The sequence below is a fragment of the Salmo trutta genome, chromosome 13 (assembly GCF_901001165.1).
Source record: "Salmo trutta chromosome 13, fSalTru1.1, whole genome shotgun sequence".
NCBI classification, from domain to species: Eukaryota; Metazoa; Chordata; class Actinopteri; order Salmoniformes; family Salmonidae; genus Salmo; species Salmo trutta.
The window spans coordinates 51,466,508-51,492,332 of NC_042969.1; the positions used below are offsets into that span (position 1 = coordinate 51,466,508).

Below are 25,825 nucleotides of genomic sequence, written 5' to 3' on the forward strand. Positions count from 1 at the left end.
TGGGTCATCTTACCACATAGTACACACCCTGCAGCCTTCCGGCAAGGAGAGTCATGCTAATCATCCCATCGATCATTTATGATGGGGGAGTCTAGGCTATTTTCTGCTACAGGTTAGGGTTTGGAGGGGAAAGTCTCTTCTCCACGCTATCTCCCAGTTCCCACATTAACCGTCTGCCAATCACCTCTGAGGAAGTACAGCTTCCAGAACTACTACCTGGAGCCTAATGACATATTGTACTTCCTCATCTCCATGCATGGCCTTGGTGAAGCTCATAGTATCACGTGAGATAAAGGTCTGGCTTCAAATTGAAAATATCCTCTATCACCCACATTAGAAGTCAAAGGAATCGGTCCATATTTCCAGCTCATTTCGTGTTGAGCTAAAACACTTGAGCCTCTGCAGTCTAGTCATAAACCTGTTATAATCTCTTTTCAGAGAGTTATCTATTATTTATTTTCCAGCAACATGATAATCACGTAATTGATATGCAGCCATAGTAGCATGCAGAGAACAAGGCCTGTATACATTTAGGGAGTTTAGTTTTTTGGGGGCGGAGATGAGACACCCAGATTGGTTCATGTCTGGGTCTTCTGGTAGGGGATAAAGCCAATCGTCCCCTTGTTGCCCTTTCCAACAGAGGCATACGTGAGGAGAATACACTAAGATGGATAAACCTGGAAAAAGGGGAACATCACCGGATTCTAAGAGGCCAGTCATAGAAAATGTGAGCAATACAGAGGAAGAAGGAACACTTAAAAAAAGAAGAAAAAAAAAGGCTAAGCTTATAGATTTAGAGTCAGACGTTGTATGGTAGTTTGAAGAGCTGTATGTATGTATGTATGTATGTATGTATGTATGTATGTATGTATGTATGTATGTATGTATGTATGTATGTGTGAGAGAGAGAGAGTATGCACACTTGTATGTCTGCGTCTCTGACTTGGCTTGCACATGAGTATAAGTGTAGTATGAGTATAATGGTTACGTGCAGATGGGCATATTATGTGGGATATCACACACACTAGCTGAAAGCTTCAGCACTACGTATGCATCCAAATGAGACATCACACGTGATGGCAGCCTATTAGAATCCCTGACTTCTTTTTCAGACTGTAAATAATTTCAAAAAATGCCATCATGGCATATAACCTTGAATAAAGCATTGAGGTTGGTAGGCGGACGAGGAAGAACAGGTTGGGATAACCATCTGTCCCACATCAACATGCTCAACACAGCACCTGGTTTCATTTGTATTGGCAGGCCTTAAAACCAACAACTATTATCTAATAGATATTTCATAGCCTTCGTTTGTTTCATTTTATCAGTTCAATCGACTGATATGGACATATGGTTCCTTTACTTTTAAATAGAGTTTTGACTCAATCCTCGAGAGTCGATTTATACAAGGCGTGTTTTTTCATCAACATCTTACACAACAGTTCATGTTACAGTTATTGGCATCTGATAACAGAAAAAAAATTTGTTATGTTGCCATTCTTTGTTGAAATATGCTATCAAAAGGCAGGCAACAACATTCTCTTTATTCGAGATCCCCATGCGAGAGCCAATCTTACATACTATGTGAACCTGATGAGTCATCCTTTAAGCTTTAAAGCCCATGCCAGTTTGGAGGTTAGTTCCAATGAAACATAACACTGAGGACCGTAAATGTAAAGAGTCATTAACAAAAGAACAAGGTAGGACGGCTAGTTCCCTCAGCCAAAACTGTTCACCATCATGCACAGTGAGACAGCCACGTTGATGCTATAACCCATTGGTCAGGAGAATGTAATGCTCTTCGGTTTGATTCTATTTTGATTTCTCACAAGGCAATGTTGTGAACATGTCATTGTGGCCTCTTTGCAGGGGGCCTTCAAGTACAACACCAAAAGGAAATTACCTGTCACGTTCGAAAATAGGGTGTTGGCAACAGAGTCTTATCAAAACCATAATTCGGGGAATTCACTTATGCCATGCGCCGTTTCACGCCACGCATCCTACTGTGCCAAGCCTTTGTTTAGAAGAATCCCGAAGGTTTAGTGTTTTTATTTGTTTCGTCTATATATAGTCCTTAGAAGGACTGTCTGAGAGGCATCGCAGGTACACTTCAAGTGGGCAAATGTTTGCATAACAAATGATCCCGCTGGGCCCAGACGTCCATTCAACGTCTATTCCACGTTGGTTCAATGTCGTTTGAAATGACGAGGAAACAACGTTGATTCAACCAGTATGTGCCCAGTGGGACGGCTTTATCTCAACCAAAAAACCCATGTCAGCTCAGAGGGCCAACAAAGGCCCCAAATAAACAGGTGATGCATGTTGCATGTATACTAATAAATCACTCCAGTATAAACGGAACCAAGTCCGTCAATTGAGTGGATTGGCGAGCTCATTAGTCGTCACAAAGTATTAAAACCGCCAATGGTATAAAATGAGCAAGCAGTACATGTCTTCCTTCCTTCCCCTGACACGAGTCTACTCACACGCAAGTGTGATTATTAATATAGTTTAGTTGATAATCATGATATCACAGTGACAAAATATCTGCTCCCTCAATCTTTCTCTCTTCACTTCTTCCTTTCTTTCCTTCTTCCACTGTCTCCCCCTACAGTGCTCTTCCACCCATCCCTAATAGAATCCTCAAGCAGAGGCGATTTAAAAAAGTAGAGCATGAAAGGAGTGTGCATGTGCGACGGTGCCATTCTATTGTGGTGGGGCCTTTATTCACCGGGGGCCCCACCACAGAGAGGGACTGAGAGGAGCTCGGAGGAGTCGGCGCGTCCAATAGTCCTGTAAAGTCGAGGCGTTAAGGGGGAATTGAGGAGGAGTGACTACTGCCAATGTCCAGCTGGGTCCAATTGATTCCTGGTGACACCCCGCATGGAGACACATCAATGCCATCGATGGGCACCGCCCGAGTGACTGTGCCAGCAAATATACAGCGGGCCCTAACGGACCTCACAGCCGGTCCCGTGTGCTTCAAGCTTCCTCCGTCTGATATAAACTGTCAATCACTTCCCTACATCAGAAGAATGGTGGGGGGCCGTGTCCCAATACTGTCAAACGCCTTCCTTTAATAGTCTCATTTTATTTTTGGCCATTGACATGTGAAAGGAGGGCATTAATCAAATGGCCACCGGATTATTTACATTGACACACCCCCCCAACTGTTTTTTACACTGCTGCTACTCGCTGTTTATTATTTATGCATAGTCACTTCACCCCTACCTACATGCACAAATTACCTTGACTAACCTGTACCCCCACACATTGACTCGGTACCGGTAACCCCTGTATTTAGCCTCGTTATTTTTATTTTACACTTTTTACTTTAGTTTATTTGGTAAACATTTTCTTAACTCTTTCTTGAACTGCACTGTTGTTTAAGGGCTTGTAAGTAAGCATTTCACGGTAAGGTCTACACTTGTTGTATTTGGCGCATGTGACTAATAAAGTTTGATTTGATTTACGCTGTATCAATTACATCTGTCAAGTAATTTTAGATCGGTGGTCTGGGAGGAAAGGACTCTCAGGCCCTAATTGGGCCAAAATGAACATTTGCTAGAAACATTTGGATGGAACCTGTTTTTTTATTTTATTGTTGTACCGAAACGCCTAAAATGATCGAGAACACATTTTGAGTAGGAGCTGGACCAGCCCATAGAGAACATTGAAGCTCATTTGCAATGGGCCAAATCAGCAGAAGGGCACCGACAGACATTTCAATAGCCCTAATGCGTAGCGAGCTGGCAGGACAGACCATTCGTTCGGTCGACCCAGTTCCTGTGGGCATTATACTGATTCGCTCTTAATAATCTTTGGGCTGCAGCGTGTCGCGTACTGGGACCTGGCAGTGGCTGTTACGCCATTCCTCTGCACAGCTTTTGAAAATTGTCTAGAAATTACAGCTTCAGGGTGTTGTTGTTAGCTTGAGCTCTTCGTCTCCGAAACGTGTCCTTTATGCACATTCTTCTCTTCTTCCAAATCAATATGGAAGACAAGAGGCAGAGTTTAAGCAAGCGTTGCTGCCCAAGAGTCGAGCAAAACCTCTGATTCGTCCAAAACAAAGAAAGATGTTTTTTTATGATGAGCTGTTTGAGAAATGTACTGTACTTGCTTTGTTTGTGTGGGTGTGTGTTTGTATTAGTGTATTGAATGTTTTTGAGTGTACTATGTGCTCATACCCTTCAGTGGGTGTGTAGACAAGTGCAAGATACATAATATGCTATGTTTACATAACTTTGTGTGTGCATATGTGTGTGTATGTGTGCGAGCGTGCATATGTGTGTATGTGTGTGTGTGTGTGTCTGCAAGCATCCGTGTATGCTCACTGCTTTCCCAGACCAAGTAAATAAAATCAGACAACTAGTCAATGAGGAACAGGGAGCAATGTTTAAGTACTTAGTCCTAGATAAATTCACCTATAGTAACATCTCTCCTGTCCCAGTCAGTTAATTGGCTGCCGTGTTCATTAGTTTAGGCTCCCCACAATATCTGCTGAGAGAGAGCGTTTATCAGAGCACAGACACATCAGTCTATAGACTGTGTACCTGCTCTAAAACCAGCCACAATCCAAACTGTGTCTCTCTGTGCACAATGTTCCTCTACATGTTCGGCATTCAAAATCATCCCTCCAACTCCCCGTGGTAACAGAAACCGCTTGGGGTATACGTTTCCCCTGAAACAAAGATTGAAAACACCAAAGAAAGTGAAGTTCCCTCTTTCTCTCACTGTGGCTGTGCTTTTTTCACAGTGGGACAGAAGCGCCTATCTTCAGTCACTAGGATTTGCCTCCAGAATCTCGACATGGATACCCTAAATGAGATCCCAAATCAATATGCTCCCTTAGTGACAGCTGCCATTGATCAGAGCAGAAAAACTAAACAAGCCGCCTGCATACAGGCCTGGGCCAGGCCCTGTAAGACGACGTGAGGAGCCCTGGGCCAGGCCCTGTAAGACGACGTGAGACTTGAATGAAAACCAACACTTTTTGATGACCAAAATAATTCACGAATTACAGATCGGTCCATCAGCATCTATCAGAGCGCTGCAAACTCAAAATAATTGATATAAATTGATGTTGGGCCTGGCATATGCAATGAGGGAAGCATCAAAACAAAAAATAAATCAAAATAAACCTTGGAACAAGTACGAAGGAGCAAAATAATAAATAAGGAGAGAAGAGAAGAAACATGTCTTCTCAAAGCAAATGAAAAATGTTACCTTTTTATCGCTTGCAAATAACGATTAGTAAGTACCAAACTAAATATTAACTCATTATAATTACATACATGTATACAACATGAAATGTTTCTGGTGTTCTTATGATTGCTACTGTTTAGCTGATAGACATCTTGTAATTGTATATCTGTGAGTCAAAATGTAATTTCATCATAAAACCTTGAGTAACTCATTAACACAAAAACACATTTGAATGTTTTTAACTCATTCTAACCAAGAGACTGAAGCTATTTCCCCATCACCCCTGTTCAGATCCCTATCCCTCCTCACCTGTAGATGAGCGTGTCATCCAGGGAACTGTTGTACTGGACCTGGTACATCCTGATCCCAGGGACGTGGTTCTGATATGGCCATTTGATCAGCACTGAGCTAGCTGTCAGCTCCGCCATCAGCACCCTTCCCTCCTGGTTCCTCCGTGTGTCATTGCCCGTGGCTGTGGTGGACTTGGCCGAAGTGAGGATGTCTGAAGGGCCAGGGTCGGGCTCCCGTAGCCGGTTGGTGCTGTTGGCCAGGTGGGGGAGGAGGTTGACAACCAGCTCCACTTGGCCCGTGGACTCCCCCGCCGCGTTGGAGGCAATGCAGGTGAAGATTCCAGAGTCCTTCATGGAGGTGATGTTGATGTCCAGGCTGCCATTGCTGAAGGTGACAGTCCGTGACGTGTTGGAGATCAGACGGCCCTCAGGGGAAATCCAGTGAATCTCTGGGTCTGGGTCTCCGTTGGCCTTGCACTTCAGACTGGTTGGCTGGCCCTCCATGGTGAAGGTCTTGGCAGACTTCCTGGTCATGACCGGAGGGTCACAGATGAACTCCTCCTCTGGGATAGTCCAGAAGTACTTGGCTGTGAGGTCTGGAGGAGAGGCGCAGGTCTCCAGGTCATCTTCTCTGGTCAGCCTCCTCAGCCACAGCAGTTCACAGTTACAGTGGAGCGGGTTTCCACCAAAACTCATCACCAATGATGACTGAGGAGATCCTTTGGCTTTAGCGTAGACGGGGATGCGCAGAAAAAGTGGATCCGGTGGGATCTTCTTCAGCTTATTGGAAGTCATGTCTAGACGCGCCAGCTTGTGCAGGTTGGTGAAGATTCCTTGGGGCACATGCTCTATAAGATTATGGTCCATGTTAAGGGTGTTGACGTTGGTTAGACGACCTATCGTCTCCCAGGGGATGTCCACCAGGTTGTTGTAGGACAGGTCCAGGTCTTCCAGGGTTCCTGTGAAGTCGTCAAAGGCGTGGGGAGAGATATCGTGCAGCTGGTTGTTGGCCAAGATTAGGTGCCTAAGGTTGGTGAGCCCCCGAAAGTGGTCATCCCTGATCACACTCAGACGGTTGCTGTCCAGGTGCAGCGCTCGCAGCCGCTTGAGGTCCTCGAAGGTGTAAGGCATGATCTGGCTTATGGTGTTGCGGGACAACGTCAGATGGATCAAACTAGTCATGTTGGCAAAGTCCCGCCTCCTTATGGCTGTGATAAAGTTCTCAGTGAGCCGCAGCTCCACTGTGCGCCGGTCGATGACGGTGGGCACAAAGAGTAGGCCTGTCTTGGCACAGAGGATGGCCAGCGAGGGGGACAGGTTCTGGCACATGCAGCGCTTGGGGCACAGCTGCCCCCTGATGGAGACGGCCAGCACCAACAGGGAGAAGATCAGCCGGTCCATCCTCCCTCGGGCGTTCTGGGGAAACTGCAAGGCAAAGAAGAGAGGCACTGGTCAGGACATGTCAGGATGTGGTACTCCAAGTGGGGAATTTACTAGGAGAATCAAAATGTATATCTACGTTTATCACAGTGGTCAAACTGAGATGAAATATCTCTATCAGCCATGATCGGAATGCAAAACAGCAGTGTTCGCCCTGCATTCAGATGATCAAAGCCAGTAAACGTATGTGAATACATTTCAAGGAGTGGGCAATACCCTGAATTAAATGTTTAGCACACACTGAAGCATAAGGCAAAGGTGACGTTTCAAGCGAGCCAATTTTATTAACGGCTTGTTTCTTATTTTCCTCCTCATAGATACTTCTTGAAGATTTTCGGGAATCATACACATGGTATGCTAATATGACCAATGAAGAGATAAGGACAAAGAATAGGTGTGTGTAATTATAGCTTAGCAAATCATTTTACTCAACATGCAATCCCTGGACAAAGTTAGTTGGCTGCCATATCACAGTTTAAGGATCTACGGGTCTACCTTCTGTGGATTTTCTAAAAGCCATTTTTTTTAACATAGCTCCCTCCATCTCCAACATGAGTGAAAACACAAATATATCTGTATTGAAGACGGCAACTGGGAATGCATATACAGTTGTAGTAAAAGCACGCAGTCATCCACCCACACACTTACGAACTCATTTTTACGAATACACACGCAAATACACAAACAGCAATGCACACTCAACACACAGCATGAGTACATGCGTAACCCACACACACTCTGAAAATAAGATTGGTAGTCCTACTACAAATGGAAAAGATCTTCCTGAAATGAGGTAGCAAGACAGATTTGAAGTGCTATGAACTGCCGATGGCCGAGATGTTCTCATCTCTCTCTCTTGTCGTATGATGCATATCCATAAAATGGCACTTTAATGTATTTATCCTGGTAATTCCTTGTTCATGGCAAAGTACCCTAAACACACACACACAATATCTGTATTTACGACAGCATTTCTGCGGTTACAGTTCTCAGCTTTACAACTCAATGCACCAGGACATGTATGGGATTTGTCATCGGCCATTAAAAAGGCCTTATGCTCTTCTCTGTGAATTTAATAAAACCATTGAATGGATTTGGAATGGAGATGTATGATGCTATTGAATAGCTTCTCGCGTGTGACCAAGTGGCCATCCGCCATACAGCATCAACAGAAACACAGCAGCTGCCCATATGCATCTCATTTCACTGCCCCATCTCACAGCTGCACCTTGGATTACGGGGCTAATGCTATGGTGAATACCAAACAAACGTAAAGACATGGACACCACGTTGAAACTCTTGAAATCTTTTTTATAAACATTCAATTTTATAGGACGCATTTGATCTAGTGAATAGAGGTGCAGTAGACACTGATGCAGTTACTCTCAAGGTCAAATCACTGTGTGGGACATTTAAGCTACCATACATACCGTAATAGCCTACACAGCGTAAGTGGATCAAATAGGGTGGATGCTCTGAAAAACGTTTACCTCCTGGTTCTTCATAATTAAAAAGGAATGAACTGTACTGCCAGACAACACAAAAGCCAACTTAGCTTCAAGTGCTTATCCTGTAGCAATCCCGTCCTTTTAACGACATGTCAACAGCTATTAGCAACTGTAAATTGCGGTTTTGCCGGGAAGGAACAAAGAAATGCAGTGTATACAAATAAAGACTAACAATAAACACACAGATGTGTTGCTCCGTTGTTGAATAAATGGCGGGTCAGGTTGCTTTCAACTTGATAAGGGGAGATGTGGGTAAACCGGCAAAACAACATGGCCGCTGTTAAATTTCCCTCTGTTAATCATCTCTCTCTCTCTCAAGCTAAGCTGTTGTAAGACAACACCATCATCTAAAGGTCAACAATCTGCTCTAAGAATGAGGGCCTGATTTCCAACTCCTCTCATATCAGATGTACTGAAGCCACAGCCCCGTCAGCCGTAGCAGGGAAACATCATTATGTGGGCAGAAATCTCCCAAGGTACAGGGCTTAAAATGCCAAGCAGCTAACCGTCAGCTCTCTGGTGAATCTTGGTGGGGAGACTGGAGACAGTTGACACCCCAGAGCTTATTTACGGGATGAGCCTCCACTCTGCTCTGCTCTGACAGAATTCTCTGACCCCCGTGCCTCCCCACAACGGAGATGGATTAGGCTGTCGAGCTGTGGAGTGGAACGGTCTGCAGTGCCCCAGGGGCCCAGGGAGGGCCCAGTCGATGAGAACTGCTGCCCCGCCCTCTTGGGATCGGGCTGCGGGAGAAGAGAATAGGAGCAAGACCCAGAGCGGTTCACTACGCATGGAGTAAATACAGCCAGGGCGATACTTGACGGCTGCCGTTTTCTCCACTCGGAGAAAAACAGAACACGGTATCACTTGTCCCGCTGTTATTCAAGGAATCACGCTTCTGCTTACTGTCAGTATGTTTTAATGCTGAAGAGTTGTACAGGAGCACTAATGTATTCTGGTCTTGCTGGTACAAGACAGGCTACAAGCGTGTGCAAATACTAAGTAATTAAAACATGAGCATCGTTCGTTTTTTAAATCATATGAATGACCAAGTTTCTACAGTATACGTTGAAACATGAGGCAAGACGAAAAGAGCCTGGTAGAACGCGATGTCAGTAGTACACCAATGACCTCACATAGAGGACGACGACGGGAACATATATAAAGGGAGATTATTTCTCCTTCTCAGAAGGGCCTACCACATTAACTGACAGAGAAGATCTGGCACACGCAGATGTTTGTTGTCTCAGCTTGCCCATCTGCCTTTAGAGCAAGAACTTCATTGCTAGGACAATCGTATCGGTTCGCGATATTTAATCACGACGCATGAAATGTTCGTTCATCATAACAATGTGGCACCACATCCTGTGCGTCTGGCTGACATGTTTTGACAGATATGCGCTCATGCCATTGTTTTCTGTGGTAAGTAAAGAGCTACAAATATCACAGCGGTGTTTTTTTCCCCCTACTTGATGGTATGACGCCGATATTCAAACAGAAGAGTTCCACAAATATTTTTCGGGATAAGTAGACGATTCTGGTTCGGGTGTTTGTTCAGAACGCTGCTCTGGTCCGGAGCGTATCCATTAGCCCACGGACCAAAGGCCTATCTCTCTCACATCCCATTACACACCACCACCACTCTCCTCCTCAGATGAAGGGACGGACTGGAAAGAGAGAAAACAAAGTGCTTCAGCAAGACGCTGTGCCATGCATCTCTGCTATTGGTCAGGGTGACCCTCAGAGTGTGCTCCGAGGTGTTCGGTCTCATAGCAACCGCAGATGAACAGGCAGACTAGGGGTCTAGGAGAAGGAGATTGGGTTTCAAAAACCCGTAAATTGTATATTTGGAGACTTGTGTTGTTTGTGCTTGGGTCTGTGTAGGATTGAGATGGGACTGCGGCGGTGCTCAGACGGAGGGAGACCGCAAGAGAATCAAATCATTTGACACACTGTCTCAGCCACTGAGTCATTTCAAGCGACACATAAACACTGAGGGGCAACATACCACTATATCCTACATAGTACATTTACAGTATGCTAGTAGATACCCACAGAGTTCCAGTAATTGCGCTAACGCTAGTTAGCATTGGCTCGCATAACTACCTCCAGCTTCCTTCATACTGGATACAGACATAACAAAATGGTCCCCAATGAGTTCATCTGACTCTGGAGAAGTAGACGAAGGGCCTCATTGCTAAAATCCCGAAGTATCCTTTAAATCATTAACTCCGCTGCGTGACATCAACTACGCAGTATTAATGGGGAAACGAGGCAAAAAGTTCCTCACCATCTGTGCTTGTCAAATAAAATGGATAACGCACCCACTGCATATTACAGTAACTGGGTTTTGTTTGATGCTAGACACTGAGCAGACTTTCCAAGAGGGTATTTTGGAGCCATATTCAATGTGTTCCAGCGGTTCAGTTACAGTACAACATTATGTGATTATTGCAAGGCAAATAACCTCAGGGTTTAGTATAACCTACTGTACCATAAACCCAGCAAGCCTTCAAAAAACCTGCTTTGACTGGAGCCTTAGAGATCAACTATTTTGCTGCGAAACCCTACAATCAGCATTATACCTCAAAGTCGACGGAGCCCTCGCCACACATCCCCACATTGGCCGTGACAAGCTACTGAGATCTAAGCCGCACAGGGAATACAGTGCTTGTAATGGGGATACTACCCCTAATACATAGCACTGCGATTTGAATGATTCTCCCGCAATAGCTCTGCAGCATACTACAACCGTAACGCATACCACAACACTAAACTAACATAACTGATCATCATTTACGGGTGCGTACATTTCCTGCAGAGTCATGACAAGCCTGAAATGAACGTGAAATCAAAGCGCCAAGAAAATACTCTGCCGGCTGTGGCCTTTACGTGGTGACACTGGCAAGCCAGGTTCCCTTTGAAAGCCCTTTTAGCTGAAAGAGGCGAGGCGGGGGCCCTACTTGGTAGTCAGCAGTGCTAACTGAGCTCCATTCATGATCACTGCATGCAGCTGTTCCTCTAGGGCTCCTCTATTTGAAGAGATAAGACAAACTGTTTAAAGATCTACACTATAAGCAGTGGATGAAGTGGGACTATCATGATCTTTATTTCATTTGAATATTCCGTTTCTTTACCCCCTCTTGACATCTTACTTTGCGGTGTTCAGCTCCGTCTCAATTTGCCAGCATCAGGTACATAGCTGACAAATTAGAGGAAAATAGTGGAATGTGAAGTATATAGAATATTGTTTTACATTGAATCAGACATGGTTATATTTTGCATATCACAATCAGACCGATTTTGCATAACTGCCATACTTTTCAGACTGCTGAATAGGTTCATATTTAAATCCGTGTGCTGTTTCATCTGTTACACTACTGCTGCTATTACTTTGGATGAAAGGTAGTGAGACATATTCAATGGTTTTGAATTGTCAGATCGCTCCCCAAATCTCACAGTTCCTTAAAGACTTCACAGACTTGTCTTTTAATCTGACTGTCACATCACTGCATTACTGTGTGGTTCTCCCAGATAAAATAATGTAGCTTCCATAAAGTAAAAAAAAAATAACACTGAATAAGGTGGTATATGATGCTATCCCCAAAATATGGTCATTTAACAGACTTTTATCCAAAGCTGTCAACAGTAAGACATGCAATATACAGTATGTGGCCCATGTGGGAATGAAACACACAACCCCACTGTTGCCTGAATCATGCTCTAAACCATCGAAGGTATTATAACTACCGTACACGGAAATCAAGCAAACTTCACAACGGGGTATTTTATCCATGTGTGATGCTGGGATTAAAAAAAGTTGCATTTCTGTCAGTTTGCCTACTTCTTATTCCTCCATCATGTGAAAAAGAGCAGTCCTTCAGCCTCAGAGCATTATAATACTTGAGTATGCTTCAAGAACCTTTTCTATGCAAAACTAGCTGAAATCAAGTATTCCATGGCCATACCGTAATGTGAATCTACACTGTTTGCCTAGTATTACCAAAACTACAAAATGCATAGAGAATATATGAATTATCCCCTGTCCCGCAGTAGAAAATGTCCTTCGGTTTTTGCCTATGTTTTCTTTAATTATAGTTGTGCTGCAAGGGTGCCCAAGGGAAAAGGAACTCTGCAGTCTGTGATCGGACCCAGTACAGTTTGATTGAGTCTGATTTCAGAGCCACTCTCTTCTGTCACATCTCCCCGGAAAAGGGTTTGAATAATCTCTAGCAGCTTCAGCAGACTGGCTCCATTTCACAGCAACTCCCAGTGAATTACCCTGGGAGAAGACACACTCCCTCCCTGGATATATCTGCCTCGACTCATCCCTGTCTCCCACTGCCCCCACCAAACCCACCTATACATGTCCCTCATCTACATCCCTTCATCTCTCTCTCTCTCTCTCTCTCTCTCTCTCCTCTTTCACCTTTGCCTCAGCTCCCATATCCATCCATCCATCGTAATCTCCAACATATGGAAAAGAATCATGAGAATGAAATAATCTGATATGGCAGAAGAAGATTATTTGTACAACAATCTAATAAGAATCTGGTAAGATTTTGTATGTGTTGCCTTAAATGTCAGTGGTGTATTTGTATATGTATTGACTTATATGCCTTATATGTCATACACAATTGAATAAATGAAATGATGCCAACAAAGACATGGTATGACATATTTAAGAAAAAAACTGTATATGGATTATATGAGTCATCTATAAATATTTTAGGAAAAGTATCTTCTGAGAATGTAACCTCTACAAAATGAAGGATTTCCTTAATAGGTTTCACATAGTTTTTTAAGTCAACAAATAAAAAAAAAACATGACAATTACTATAACAAAAATACAATATTTGTATATACATAAATACAATATTTATATATACATTTTCATGTATGAGTTTCCATGGTGAAGGTTGGGCAGCACTTCCTAATGGACAGTTGATTTATCTACAGCTATGCCTTTGGTCTCCCATCCAGGGTTTTAATCAAGCCCATCCCTGCTTAGGTTTGATATGTCACTGACTACTAACAATGTGCTATCGTGAGAATGGCTTTTGAGAGATCTCCACTTAATAACTAAATAGATTCACTGCTGCTATCAAAGTCATTCCTCCTCATCTCCTCACTCCTCCTCTTCCTCCTCTTCTCCTTCTTCTTCTGCTCATCCTCCTCCTCTCTTCCTCCTCCTCTTCCTCCACTTCTCCCTCTTCTTCTGCTCATCCTCCTGTCCTCCTCCTGTCTTCCTCCTCCTGCTGCTCGCTGCGGACTTTGCTTCTTTTTTCAAAAAGTGTCACATTGCATGTGTCAATGATGTCAGACAGTGGTATGCAAGTGCTTTGAAATGAGTATGTCCCATGTATGTGAGACTTTAGAATGGTATGTGTTTTATATAATACATGCAACATTTCTGTTATGTCTAAATGTTAACCACCAGTATGAGTCAGATATTACAAGAATCTTCTAAGTGTATTTGCTGCCATATGTATTACTGACAAGTTCCAGGTAAAACATATAGGAATTTTGTTCAATTCTTCTATAGCTTTTCTATATGGGATCCTGCTATCCTACCCTCTCTGATCTGCTCTTCATCTCCTATCCTACCGACTATCCATCAACCAATCCAACATTCTACCAATCTACCTATGCATCCACCCATGTATCCATCCAACCAGCCACCCCTCTGTAATGTCAATATCAAAGTCAATATTCAAGATGGCTCCAGAGTGTACAAATCATTCCAAGGGAATTCTTCTCTGTTTTTCTCCATTAACTCAAAAATGCAGAAATATCAATTTATGCACATTTAACACCACCACCTGCCCCCAAATGACCTGTTGGCATTTCTACCGCAGTGTTTTCCTTAAATAAAAAACCTTAAGAACATGCAAATAGAAAAAGGGCACTTTAGGGTCCGTTAGGTGTTTCTACAGAAATGTCAAGGTCTCAGAATAGCTGAGAAATACTGCAAGACTTATCCAGGCAAATTACAAAATGACTCACTCAGACTGCATGCTGTGTTATCTTCAAGCATTATCCCCATTTCTCTTTTTTGTTACAGCTAGTTCAGTGATCAATTCACCGCTAAATGTAGGGTGCACATCAATGTTACTGGCTTTTAAAGCAACATCGAAAGTGCCTGAGTAAATTAAGACTGCATGGGCTGGCACACAAGAAAACCCTGGGTGCACATAGGCACAGCTACAGTATTATTTTCAACTTCACAAGTAGTAGTTGAGTTTGTGGTAATGGACAAGCAGATTTTACTTATGTATAGTGTTGTGATGGTGTTGTGGTAGGTTCTACCCCGTTAAGGGGCCTGTCACTTTGTGTTAAGGTACAGTTGACTTGTGACCCCGGGCCAGACAGGGGCAGCTGCCTCAGGGGACAGGCTACAGCAGGTCCCTGTATTTGATAGAGGCTATGACACTGACCTTTGACCTTAAACCTCCACGCACTAAGGGTAGCTCTCCCAGAGGAGCGGTGTAGCAGCTGCTGCCATGGCAACCGTTTGTGAAAAGTTAAACCGGCCCTTAAACCTCAGCCAAGACGAATAGGAATGGGAAAGGCTTCCTTTAAATTCTATCAATTTAGTTCTTGGAAATGAGATCCCACAAACCCAACTGGTGGTTTAGGGTTTGGATTTGGACTCAAATCAAAATCACCATTATTGATGGGCCAGATGGCCAGCAGATTGGAAATTGTGAGGGAGCTGTCTCTTGTCTTGGATATGTCAACATTCCCCCTTCATGCCTCTGAAATCAAGACCAAGTCCAAGACAGCTGTCCTCCATCAAGCCACTGCTGCCTCATTACAATATTCAATGGAAAGTCTGTCCATTATGCACACTGTGTAACATCCTAGGATTAGCAGTGCTGTTCAATACGAGATGTATCGAGGCACACAGTACTGATATACATACCTCTATCTGGGGTGGTCTGGCAGGGTTGTGATCCTCATGAAGACTGTGTGGGATGTGTTGGCCTAGCAGAGGAGGGCAGACATGGGCAGCTATGTGGTCAGGGTGCCGCTGAGCAGGCGGTAATGTTGACTACCCAAGCAGCATCTGGGTGTCGATACTGGGCACTAAAGGAAACAAATGGGTCCCTTGTGGAGGATGTCCATTGACCTGTGGGTGAGAGAGAGAGAGAGAGACACACAACATGATATACACTGACTGTACAAAACATTAAGAACACCTTCCCAATATTGAGTTACAAATCGTCAGGGCATGGCAGCGCTCCACAGGGATGCTGGCCCATGTTGACTCCACAGTCCCACAGTTGTGTCAAGTTGGCTGGATGTGCTTTGGGTGGTGGACCATTCTTGATACACAAGGGAAACTGTTGAGCATGAAAACCCCTGCAGCGTTGCAGTTCAGGACACAAACCGGTGCGCCAGGCACCTACTACCATACCCCGTTCAAAGGCACTTCAATTTTTTGTCTTGCCCATTTACCTTCTGAATGGCACACATACACAATCCATGTCTCAATTGTCTCAAAGCTTAAAAATCCTTCTTTAACCTGTCTCCTCCCCTTCATCTACACTGATTGAAGTGGATTTAACAAGTGACATCAATAAGGTATCATAGCTTCCACATGGATTCACCTGGTCAGTCTTTCTCACGGAAAGAGCAGGTGCAATGTTTTGTACACTCAGTGAGCATGCTTGATATGTTTTAAGAAAAAATTGTGGGATGCACTAACATAAGGTAGGTTGTAGAACAATCTACCAACAATGAAGTCAAAATCAGAGAACAGTTGTGGTACGACGAAACACATTCCACAATTGATTCTACTCTATTCCAGACTGGATTCAATCCAAGATTTATTCTATCAATGTATATATGCTCTGCTCAACTTAACTATAATATTCTCATCTTTATTCTATTCTATTTACAGCAACAACAACAAAAAAGTTGAATCTGAGAGTACATGACAGATCTATTCCCCTCTAAAACTGTCCCTTCATGGCTGACCTCTCAGAGGGAGAGCCGAGTTAAACTCTGCTTCGACTCAAATGCAGCCCAACTCACCGCCTCACACTCCTGCTTAGAACTTTTTGCACATGCTGTTGGAAATATGCCCCAGAGTAGCAGAGCATATTTGCATTTTGCAGAGAGGAAAAACTGTGCATAATAACACAGTGATGCACTGTCAAGTCCTTACTAACAAAGGGAGAGGAAAATAACAGACTCGCTCACACACAACCCAAACAAAGAGACTGATGGTTAACTCTGGGGTTATGTACACTGTTGACCTGCTTTCAAACTAGATGGGAAGGAATTGTGTTTTTATTTCATCCGAGTATTTACCTACAAATATATTCCGGTCTTCCTCTCCTTCGCTCTTTCCCACCTTCCATCTATCTTTCTTCTCTCCTCTCTCCCTCGCTCGCTCAGCAACATGGACATAATTAGACAACCACTCATTAGCGACTGCATGACAAAACCCCATATGCTCTCATTAGTTTCATGATCTAACGAGAGGCTTGGTGGTTGCATAGGTTGCCATGAAAAAGCACTGCCATCATTTACAGAAATGCATTCAAATTAGGAAAGACACTACATATGGTATTATTGATAATAATTCATCATTATAGCCATGTGTAAAGGGGTAGCTCACATTTCCCTGACATACCATTTCCTGTATTTTTGATCCTCCGTGTAATGAGCTGAATGTTGGAGTTGAAAACAGCTCCATGTGTCACCTGAACTGAAATACCCAGGCTGGCCCTTTGTCTGTGGCGTGTGCGCTCTGTACCCACATGCTCTGTATGTTTGAACAGACCTGGCCCAACTCTGGGACACGTTACACACAGGAATCTGTGGCGGTTCATCTGACCCAGATGAGCACACCGTCATGTCTTGCCTAGTTAAATAAAAGTTAAATGAATACAACAACAGAAATATGGGGGAGCTGTGAGTGATCAGATGTAACCGTCAGCTCTACCAGCCCTGTCAACCAGCAGAAAAACAACGGCGGTGGGTTACTTTGATCAGACGAAAAAGATGTTCATTTTCCAAACCACAACACAAACATCAGACAGGAAACACTGGCAGCTGCTGTATGTGGATGAGGAGCGTGTGTGGATAATGTCGGGTAAACGCGCCTGTTGTGTCTGCGAGACAGTCTGAAATATCCACTTAGGCACAAGAACCCTGAATAAATAGAGAATGCATTAAGATGGGTTAAAAAGTGTGTGTGTGAGTGCCACTAGCGGTTCGGGGGGAGGGGGGCAGTGCCCCTGTGACAACAATTTTGGACCCCCTTGTGGCCCCCCTAAATGTGGAGTATGAAATAATTTTTACATAACAACTTTTTGCTATCCTTCTTTGTTTACATCTGTTATTAGACAGTGGCAACGATGATGATTATGAACATGGTCTTTTGCCTGCTAACGCCTGCAATGCAGTGAAGAAAACAATATGACAACAATAACCTCTAACAGTACAACAGGCCCCAGCTTGCCCCCCCCCCCCCCAGTTGAAATGTTCTAGAACCATCACTGGTGAATGCATGTGTGTGTGAGAGCATGACTGGGTATGTGTACAAAGTACATACGTGTGCGCATCTCACAATCCATCTCACTGACACTTCTCTAGCCGGGATTAATCAATCTGTCCATAGGGACATGCAGCGCTGGCGAGAAAAGAACCCTTTGAGGGCGCTGATAGTCTGGGTTAATATCTGACCTCGCACAGCTGTTCATGAGGAGAGGATTACACATTTAGATCTTAACATACAAAGGAATCAGTCAGCCACATAAATACTACTGAAAAGTAATGCTGGTGTCCATGCATTGTACACACTTAAATACATCAAAGATAAACCACGTCGATTCTAATATGGCAGTCAGTGAGACACTTGTGATTCTGAGTGCATCAAGGCTCCCTACACGGGTCTGGAGATTGCAGAGGGCTCTAGCCAGTCCAATGGCTTATTCCAGAACAGTGGGTGAAGCATTGTGAAGCACTGTGGGTAGATAGATGCGGAGATGTCACTTTGCATTGAGCAGAACGAACGCTTTATAATTGGAGCGCACTCTCGCGAACTGCAGGGTGGAGAGCGACGGCCTCAGCGTGATGTGAATCCAGTCACTCGTATTACAAGCAACGTTCCAAGTCACACACCCCTGTCGCCTCTACTGCAAAACCAACCTAAGGAGTGTGGCACTTCGTGTGAAACTGATGGGTTAGCGCTCACCACAATAGATTACAATAAATCACGCTAAAAAGTCTCTGAACGCATGCGATGCAAATGGTCCGCTCTTATCGTTTCTCCAGCTTTGGTACCAAGGCGTAAAATGCAAGACTACTGATAACTGACCGACAGATGTGAGCCTAGCGAAATCCCAAGGGAACATTTCTCCGCATTACTGCCAACAGATAATAATCTGCTTTGCAAGCAGGGGGACAATTCAACTATGTTTTAGCAAAGGCATCACATTTGCTCCTCGTTACGAGTACGCAAACTGGTCTTGACACACCCTCATTCCCCACAATCCAAGCGTCCAGTGGTTTAGCGTTAGGCTTATTGGCGTCTATTATTGGTCTGATTATTTCAAGTTAATGTCCTCCCTCCTTGTGGCTGTCATTTGCCAAATGTTGGTGTGGACGTGTTTCTGACACCTCTCTGAGGTACAGGGCCTGTTTGCAGACGATGCAGTTGACCGTCTCTCTCCTCAGCGGCTGTAGCAAGGCCCAGCTCGCCTCTCCTCTCCTCTCACTGCACCGCTAACGATTTAGTCTATATATAACCCCCCCGTCTGTCTGCATGCTTTTTCTCCTTTTCTCATCCTCTAGCCCCACACCAGACCCATGTATCTAAACCCCATTTCATTACAACTCCACAGCGGGTATAATAATAATACATGTTGGTGTGGATAAAGAATGGTGCAGTTTGAGTGAAAGGCTCAATATTTGCTGGTTGCCAGTTTGACGGTTGTGGCAAAGATAAAAGAAGAAACGGCAAATGTGAGCACAGGAGGTGCAGTGAAAGAGACGTGTCTGTTCTTCTGCTAGATAGCGCCGAGGGCTCTGGGTCTTACTGCAGTCAATCCAGAATGTCTGGCAGAGACAGATGTAATCTTCTATACACCAGCGTGTTGATGTTACGCCGTTAACATCTCTGCTGTAGACAGTTCTTGCAGTGACATCGTGAACATTCTATTGCCTTCCAACATCAAACGTGTTATTGTCGTTATGTAAAAGTATAAACACAAAGTGACAGGCTGTATGACATCAACAGCATGGTGGTCCAAATAACATAACTGCTGTATTTTAACACCAATAACCCTATCCGTTTGTCATTTGGTATATGTCAATGTAGCAAGCCAGGCAACTAATAGCAATTTTCTAAACAGTGTTTTGGTTCGTTTCTAGCTAGGTAGCGCCTGCCACTTCGATGCAGCTACGACCGGATGTGGCTTTTCGAAGCAGGTTAGGCAAGCGTTTTCGCTAACCCTAACTTTTTTCCTAACCTTAACCTAAACTCTCCTAACCTGCTAAAAAAAACACTTACACTCGTAGCTGTATCGAAGTGGCGTGTTTTTAGGGAATCTCCTAATGTTAGCTAGCATAGCTGACAACATCTTAACTTTAGCTAATTTGTGTTCATTATTACAGGAATATAAATCAGAACAAGGTCATTATTTAAAAGGTAATGATAATTACCTGATAATGATTGATAATCAAATCAAATATTAATGGTCGCATACACATATTTAGCAGAATTATAATGATAGATAATGACCTGAAATGGTCTCTTCACACAGACAGTGTGGTGAAGAAGTCGCAACAGCACATATTGAACCTCAGGAGGCTGAGGAAATTCGGCTTGGCCCCTAAGACCCTCACAAACATCTACAGATGCACCATTAAGAGCATCCTGCCGGGCTGTTTCACCACCTGGTACGGTAATTGCACCGTCAGCAACCGCAGGGCTCTCCAGAGGGTGGTGCGGTCAGTCCAATGCAATACTGGTGGCACACTGCCTGCCCTCAAGGACATCTACAGCACCCGGTGTCACAGGAAGGCCAAGAAGATCATCAAGTACCTCAACCACCCGAGCCACGGCCTGTTCACAGCGCTACCATCTAGAAGACGAAGACAGTAGAGATACATCAAAGAATAGGAGCGAAAGACTGAGAAACAGCTTCTGTCTCCAGGCTATCAATCAAACAGTCACCACTAGCCAGTCTCCGCCCAGTACCCTGCCCTGAACCTTAGTCACTGTTCTAGCCGGCTACCATCCGGTACTCTACCCTGCTGCCCTATGTACATAGAGTCATTGAACAGTGGTCACTTTAATAATGTTTACATGCTGTTTTACCCACTTTATAGGTACAGTATATACTGTATTCTGGTCATGGCTCATCCTTAATAACTTCTTATTATTGTTGGTAGGTATTACTGCACTGTTGGAGCTAAAAATACAAGCATTTAGGCTACAATCCTTAGGAATCCTCACCTAGTTGACTACTTTGACTACTTTAAAATGGCGGAAGCATGGTGAAAGCCCTCAATGGCACTGCCAATGCTAAAACGGCCTTCTGGTCACTAGAGGCCTTTATCATTCTCTATGGGTGTGCACTGTCTCGTTGCTGGTAACCATGACAACGGACGCTGCTACAGGGTCAGGCTTTTCCTTTTGAGACACGGAAAACCAAGTCGCAGGACGGTCTACAGACATTCCACCGGAGTATAAATTAAATGTTGTTTTGACCAGCGACACTTGTCGTATTCTAATTGTCTACGGACATGTTGTTATACCAAGCATAAACCAGCCTTAAAGAACCACTGAACACCTCAATTGGCACATGTTTTTCTGTTTCTCATTATAAAAACAAGATTTCAGTCTTTGAGGTGGGTTTCCTGACCGATTCTGGATTTGGTTAATGATGTTTGTCCCCCATGAGACACCGTGGATGCGGAAGCCTCTTTCATTTCCTCAAAATCCCCAGAATGATAACATAACTCAAGAAATCTGTAATAAACGTTGACGTGTTGGTCGAGGATGTTTTAGTTGCTAAATTTTACATCTAACTAAGGTGTTTAGTGCAGTGTTTCTCAAGTAAAAAAAATGTGTGAAGTTGTTCTATGTAAACAGTTGGAGCTTCTGGGCAGGTCTGTCTCACTGGGGACAAATTACCTGCCCTCCTAGACACCTACAGCTCCCGATGTCACAGGAAGGCCAAAAAGATCATCAAGGACAACAACCATCCGAGCCACTGCCTGTTCACCCCGCTATCATCCAGAAGGCGACAAAGCTGGGACCGAGAGACTGAAAAACAGCTTCTATCTCAAGGCCATCAGACTGTTAAACAGGCATCACTGCCAACATACAGACTCAAATCTCTGGCCACTTAAATAAATGGACTTAATAAAGGTATCACCAGTCACCTTAAATAACGCCACTTTAATAATGTTTACATATCCTACATTACCCATCTCATATGTATGTACTGTATTCTATACCATCTACTGCATCTTGCCTATGCCGCACGGCCATCGCTCATCCATATATTTATATGTACATATTCTATTCATCCCTTTACATTTGTGTGTATAAGGTAGTTGTTGTGAATTTGTTGTTAGATACTACTGAATAGTCGGAACTAGAAGCACAAGCATTTCGCTACACTCGCATTAACATCTGCTAACCATGTGTATGTGACCAATAAAATTTGATTTGATTTGACTGTATATGCGATTGGATAGAGAGCAATCACTGCAGCTGTTCACCCCATGTTAGTGGGCAAATGGACATGGTCAAATCAAAACCCAACCTTAATTTACCTGGTGTGACGCAGGGATTTTCCAAACTCCGTTTTAGACGAGACTGACTTTATGGCCTAAATTATCCTTTTACACATTGCAGTCAATTGTGCCACTAGAATAACTTTCTGAATAATATCGATGCCACATCGGCCGTTTTGTAAGGGAGTTGTTGCTTTTTAAAGGCAGTCCCTCTTTAACTCCAGTTATCAGTGGAGGCTGCTGAATGGAATGGCATCAAACCATGTGTATGATGTATTTGATACCATTCCACTCAATCCGCTCCAGCCATTGCCACTAGCCCATCCTTCCCAAATAAGGTGCCACCAACCTCCAGTGGTTGTAATAGTAGAATGAACAAGGTCCAATTTCAAAATCAACTAGCCCATGTCAGCTAAATCGATTTAGCTAAGTAGTTAAGTTAGGCTATCCAGCTATCTAAACCTTGTAGTTATGATGGCAAGATTACGTGTCAAGCGGCCTAGACTTCCGAGGGGGCCCCCATTTGATTTTGTTGTAATGTTTGAGTCATTCAGACATTATTAGAACACACAAAAAATCATGGCAAAATGTGAGAATTGCAGGAAATAAGCATTAAAACTGCAACACTGTCTCTCTGCCAACAAGAGGTGTGTGAACAGTTGAACAGTTGTGTCATGGACAGGATTTTGAGTGTGTGTGTGTGTGTGTGTGTGCGTGCGTGCGTGCGTGTGTGTACTAACACCCCTGTTAATACACTGATAAATGACAATATCCATCTGGGTCGTCTCAAATACTATTTGAGTAGCCCTTCTTAAATGAAGGTTCTACTTTTACCAGACACATGGACCTCAGTCGATCTGTACAATACAGCCCAGAGATTGTAAACAATTCTAGCTTCCTTTTACTTCTTGAAATCCTTTATCTTTTGTATTTTTTGGGCACTTGAAAGTAGGACTATTTTTCTTCATTGACTTCCTCTGCCCTGAAATTGTGGAGGTGCTTTGCCATCGTGTTGTGATATTTTTCCACTAAATTGACTTAATTAGATCAGGCTCGGCACAAGGTCCTCCAGCCTGGGCTATATTTAAGAGCAAATCCTCATGACCTTTTGGGAGCTCTGTGGCCGCTGGATGCCAGGCTCTTAGCCTCACCCTCTCCCTCAGAGACTGAGTGCACCAGGGTGGAAGAGTTAAGCTAGCCCGGATCCTCAGGCTGATTGGGACTGAAACCCCTTCATCTCAATGTTGGCACAACACAACGATGTTGTTCCTGCTTTTACCATGTCCCCCATCTCTCTATATCTATTTGTCTCTCTCACTCTCACTCTCCTCCCTCACCCTCCTCCTGGGTCCCAGTCTCTCACTTCAGCAAACAGCTTGACCTTGAGACGTCCTGGCCCTCCCTCCCCCGCTCCATCCCTCGCCTCAGCCTCCCCTCCAGCTGCATCTGTACTCATTAATTTATCAATTTCTTTATTTTGTGACGACCGGCTATCCTCTCCGCCTGATCGGCCATCGTGATGTAACGGAGTGGTTGCTTGACGAACACCCCTACGTCTCTAACTCCTGGCGCTGTGTCCTCTGCCTCACGTACAGCAGAATCAGCTCCACTAATAGGGACTTTGACGGGTAGAGGAGAGGGAACCCTGGTGAGGTCCCCTATCATTACAGACCGGCAACGTGAGCAGACACGTTAATGGGCTGCGGTGTTGGAACAGACATAAAAACAGGCATTAGAGCACATGCTATTTACATTCTCTGAAACCTCCATTACAGGACATGCCGTTCAACATTGCACAGTCTTCCAAAGCCCTCCAACCATGTCACATCTTAAAAGCCCTTTATCAACATGCCAACCGGTAAAGTGTCTACATCCAGTATCGCTGCACGATGGCCAATTACCTTATACACACACACACCTATAATCCACCTCCTTGGGGATGACATTTTAGGCGAGTTCAGGCGACCTAGCTGACATGAGCACCCCCACCTAAGAAAATGTCTAACCCTAACCCTAGACCTCATGTGGCTGGAGTGTGTCAGCAGTTCCTGCAAGAGGAAGGCATTGATGCTATGGACTGGCCCGCCCGTTCCCCAGACCTGAATCCAATTGAGCACATCTGGGACATCATGTCTCGCTCCATCCAACAACGCCACGTTGCACCACAGACTGTCCAGGAGTTGGCGGATGCTTTAGTCCAGGTCTGGGAGGAGATCCCTCAGGAGAGCATCCGCCACCTCATCAGGAGCATGCCCAGGCATTGTAGGGAGATCATACAGGCACGTGGAGTCCACACACACTACTGAGCCTCATTTTGACTTGTTTTAAAGACATTACATCAAAGTTGGATCAGCCTGTAGTGTGGTTTTCCACTTTCATTTTGAGTGTGACTCCAAATCCAGACCTGATAAATTGGATAAATTGGATTTCCATTGATTATTTTTGTGTGATTTTGTTGTCAGCACATTCAACTATGTAAAGAAAAAAGTATTTAATAAGATGATTTCTTTCATTCAGATCTAGGATGTGTTGTTTAAGTGTTCCCTTTATTTTTTTGAGCAGTATATATATATATATATATATATATATATATATATATATATATATATATATATATATATATATCACAGAATTGCTCGCTGTCAGGGACAAAGGAAATGTTCCAAAGACAGAAAAGTCAATTTTGTGTGTGAAAATGACTGGGGTGACAGACTATTCCTCTCAGTGGGATTAGTGAAGCAGACAGAGAGAAAACCACCTGTTTCTCCAAGGGACCCCGACGGGGGGTGGAAACAATCCACAACCAGAAATCGCCCCCTGGACTTTGATTATGACTGCAGGCTGCACATCACAGACAGCTGGGCTGTATTCACTTTGAAAGGACTGAAGCATTCTACTATTCTGGAGGGACGTATTCACATATCAGCTAGGATGGCTTGGGGGTTGAGGCTGTGTGAGTCTTGTGCTAGATCTTAGCTGGTGTGTTCGACCTTCAGCTCATGGTCAAGCTTCCTCGGAAGACATACATTACACAGTACATGCAACTGCATCAGATGGGGTGAAACTAAAACCTCTGAGCATAGATATTACCCTCCTGTAGTTTTTCAAACCTTTCACTGTGAAGAAATAGTTATTCCTTGCAACTTTTATAATTTCATATACAGCTTGGTCAAAAGCTTAAACCTTGGCCCCCCACCCCCCCCAAAAAGCCACGGTGCTGATCCGCATCACTAACAGTAGGTGCTCTGAGGCCCATGCAGAGCATCTGATGGGCCACGTTAAGGTTTCATCTGTCAGCAGCCAGGCTCTCTCTTTCTCTCTCCATCTCTCTCAGCAGCCAGCTAGTTTAAAATGTCATTAGTTTGACTGCAGCCCTGGCCGTCTCGCCTTGTTATGCTCTCTGGCAAACTCCATGCTTGCTGCATTATGTATTCTTCCCGTTAGCTTCCTGCCACAGAACTAATAACGTTTTTTTTTTACTCCTCTTTTTCTTCTGGGAGGTGAAGAAATACAAGGAGAGGTTGGGAGGGGAGGGTGGAGGGTGAATATAGAGATAAATCAGATGTAGTGAGAAAGTGTTCCACTCGAGTGATCGCTCCCAATGGAGACTACCCATCC

General features: G+C 44.0%; 1 protein-coding gene across 6 annotated transcripts in view; it reads right to left on the reverse strand.

Annotated features, from left to right (window-relative positions):
* LOC115205974 (leucine-rich repeat and fibronectin type III domain-containing protein 1-like protein) overlaps positions 1–25,825 on the reverse strand; it is a 114,073-nt gene that overhangs the window by 37,527 nt on the left and 50,721 nt on the right. For all 6 annotated transcript variants that reach the window (XR_003880715.1, XM_029772438.1, XM_029772436.1 and 3 more), the window contains 2 exons: positions 15,369–15,575; positions 5,515–6,920 (listed from right to left, as the gene is read on the reverse strand). Coding sequence is in view for 5 of the 6 variants with exons in the window: in XM_029772438.1 (XP_029628298.1) it covers positions 5,515–6,896 (1,382 nt within the window). In the remaining variant the exon portion in view is untranslated. The remainder of the gene's footprint in view (positions 1–5,514; positions 6,921–15,368; positions 15,576–25,825) is intronic.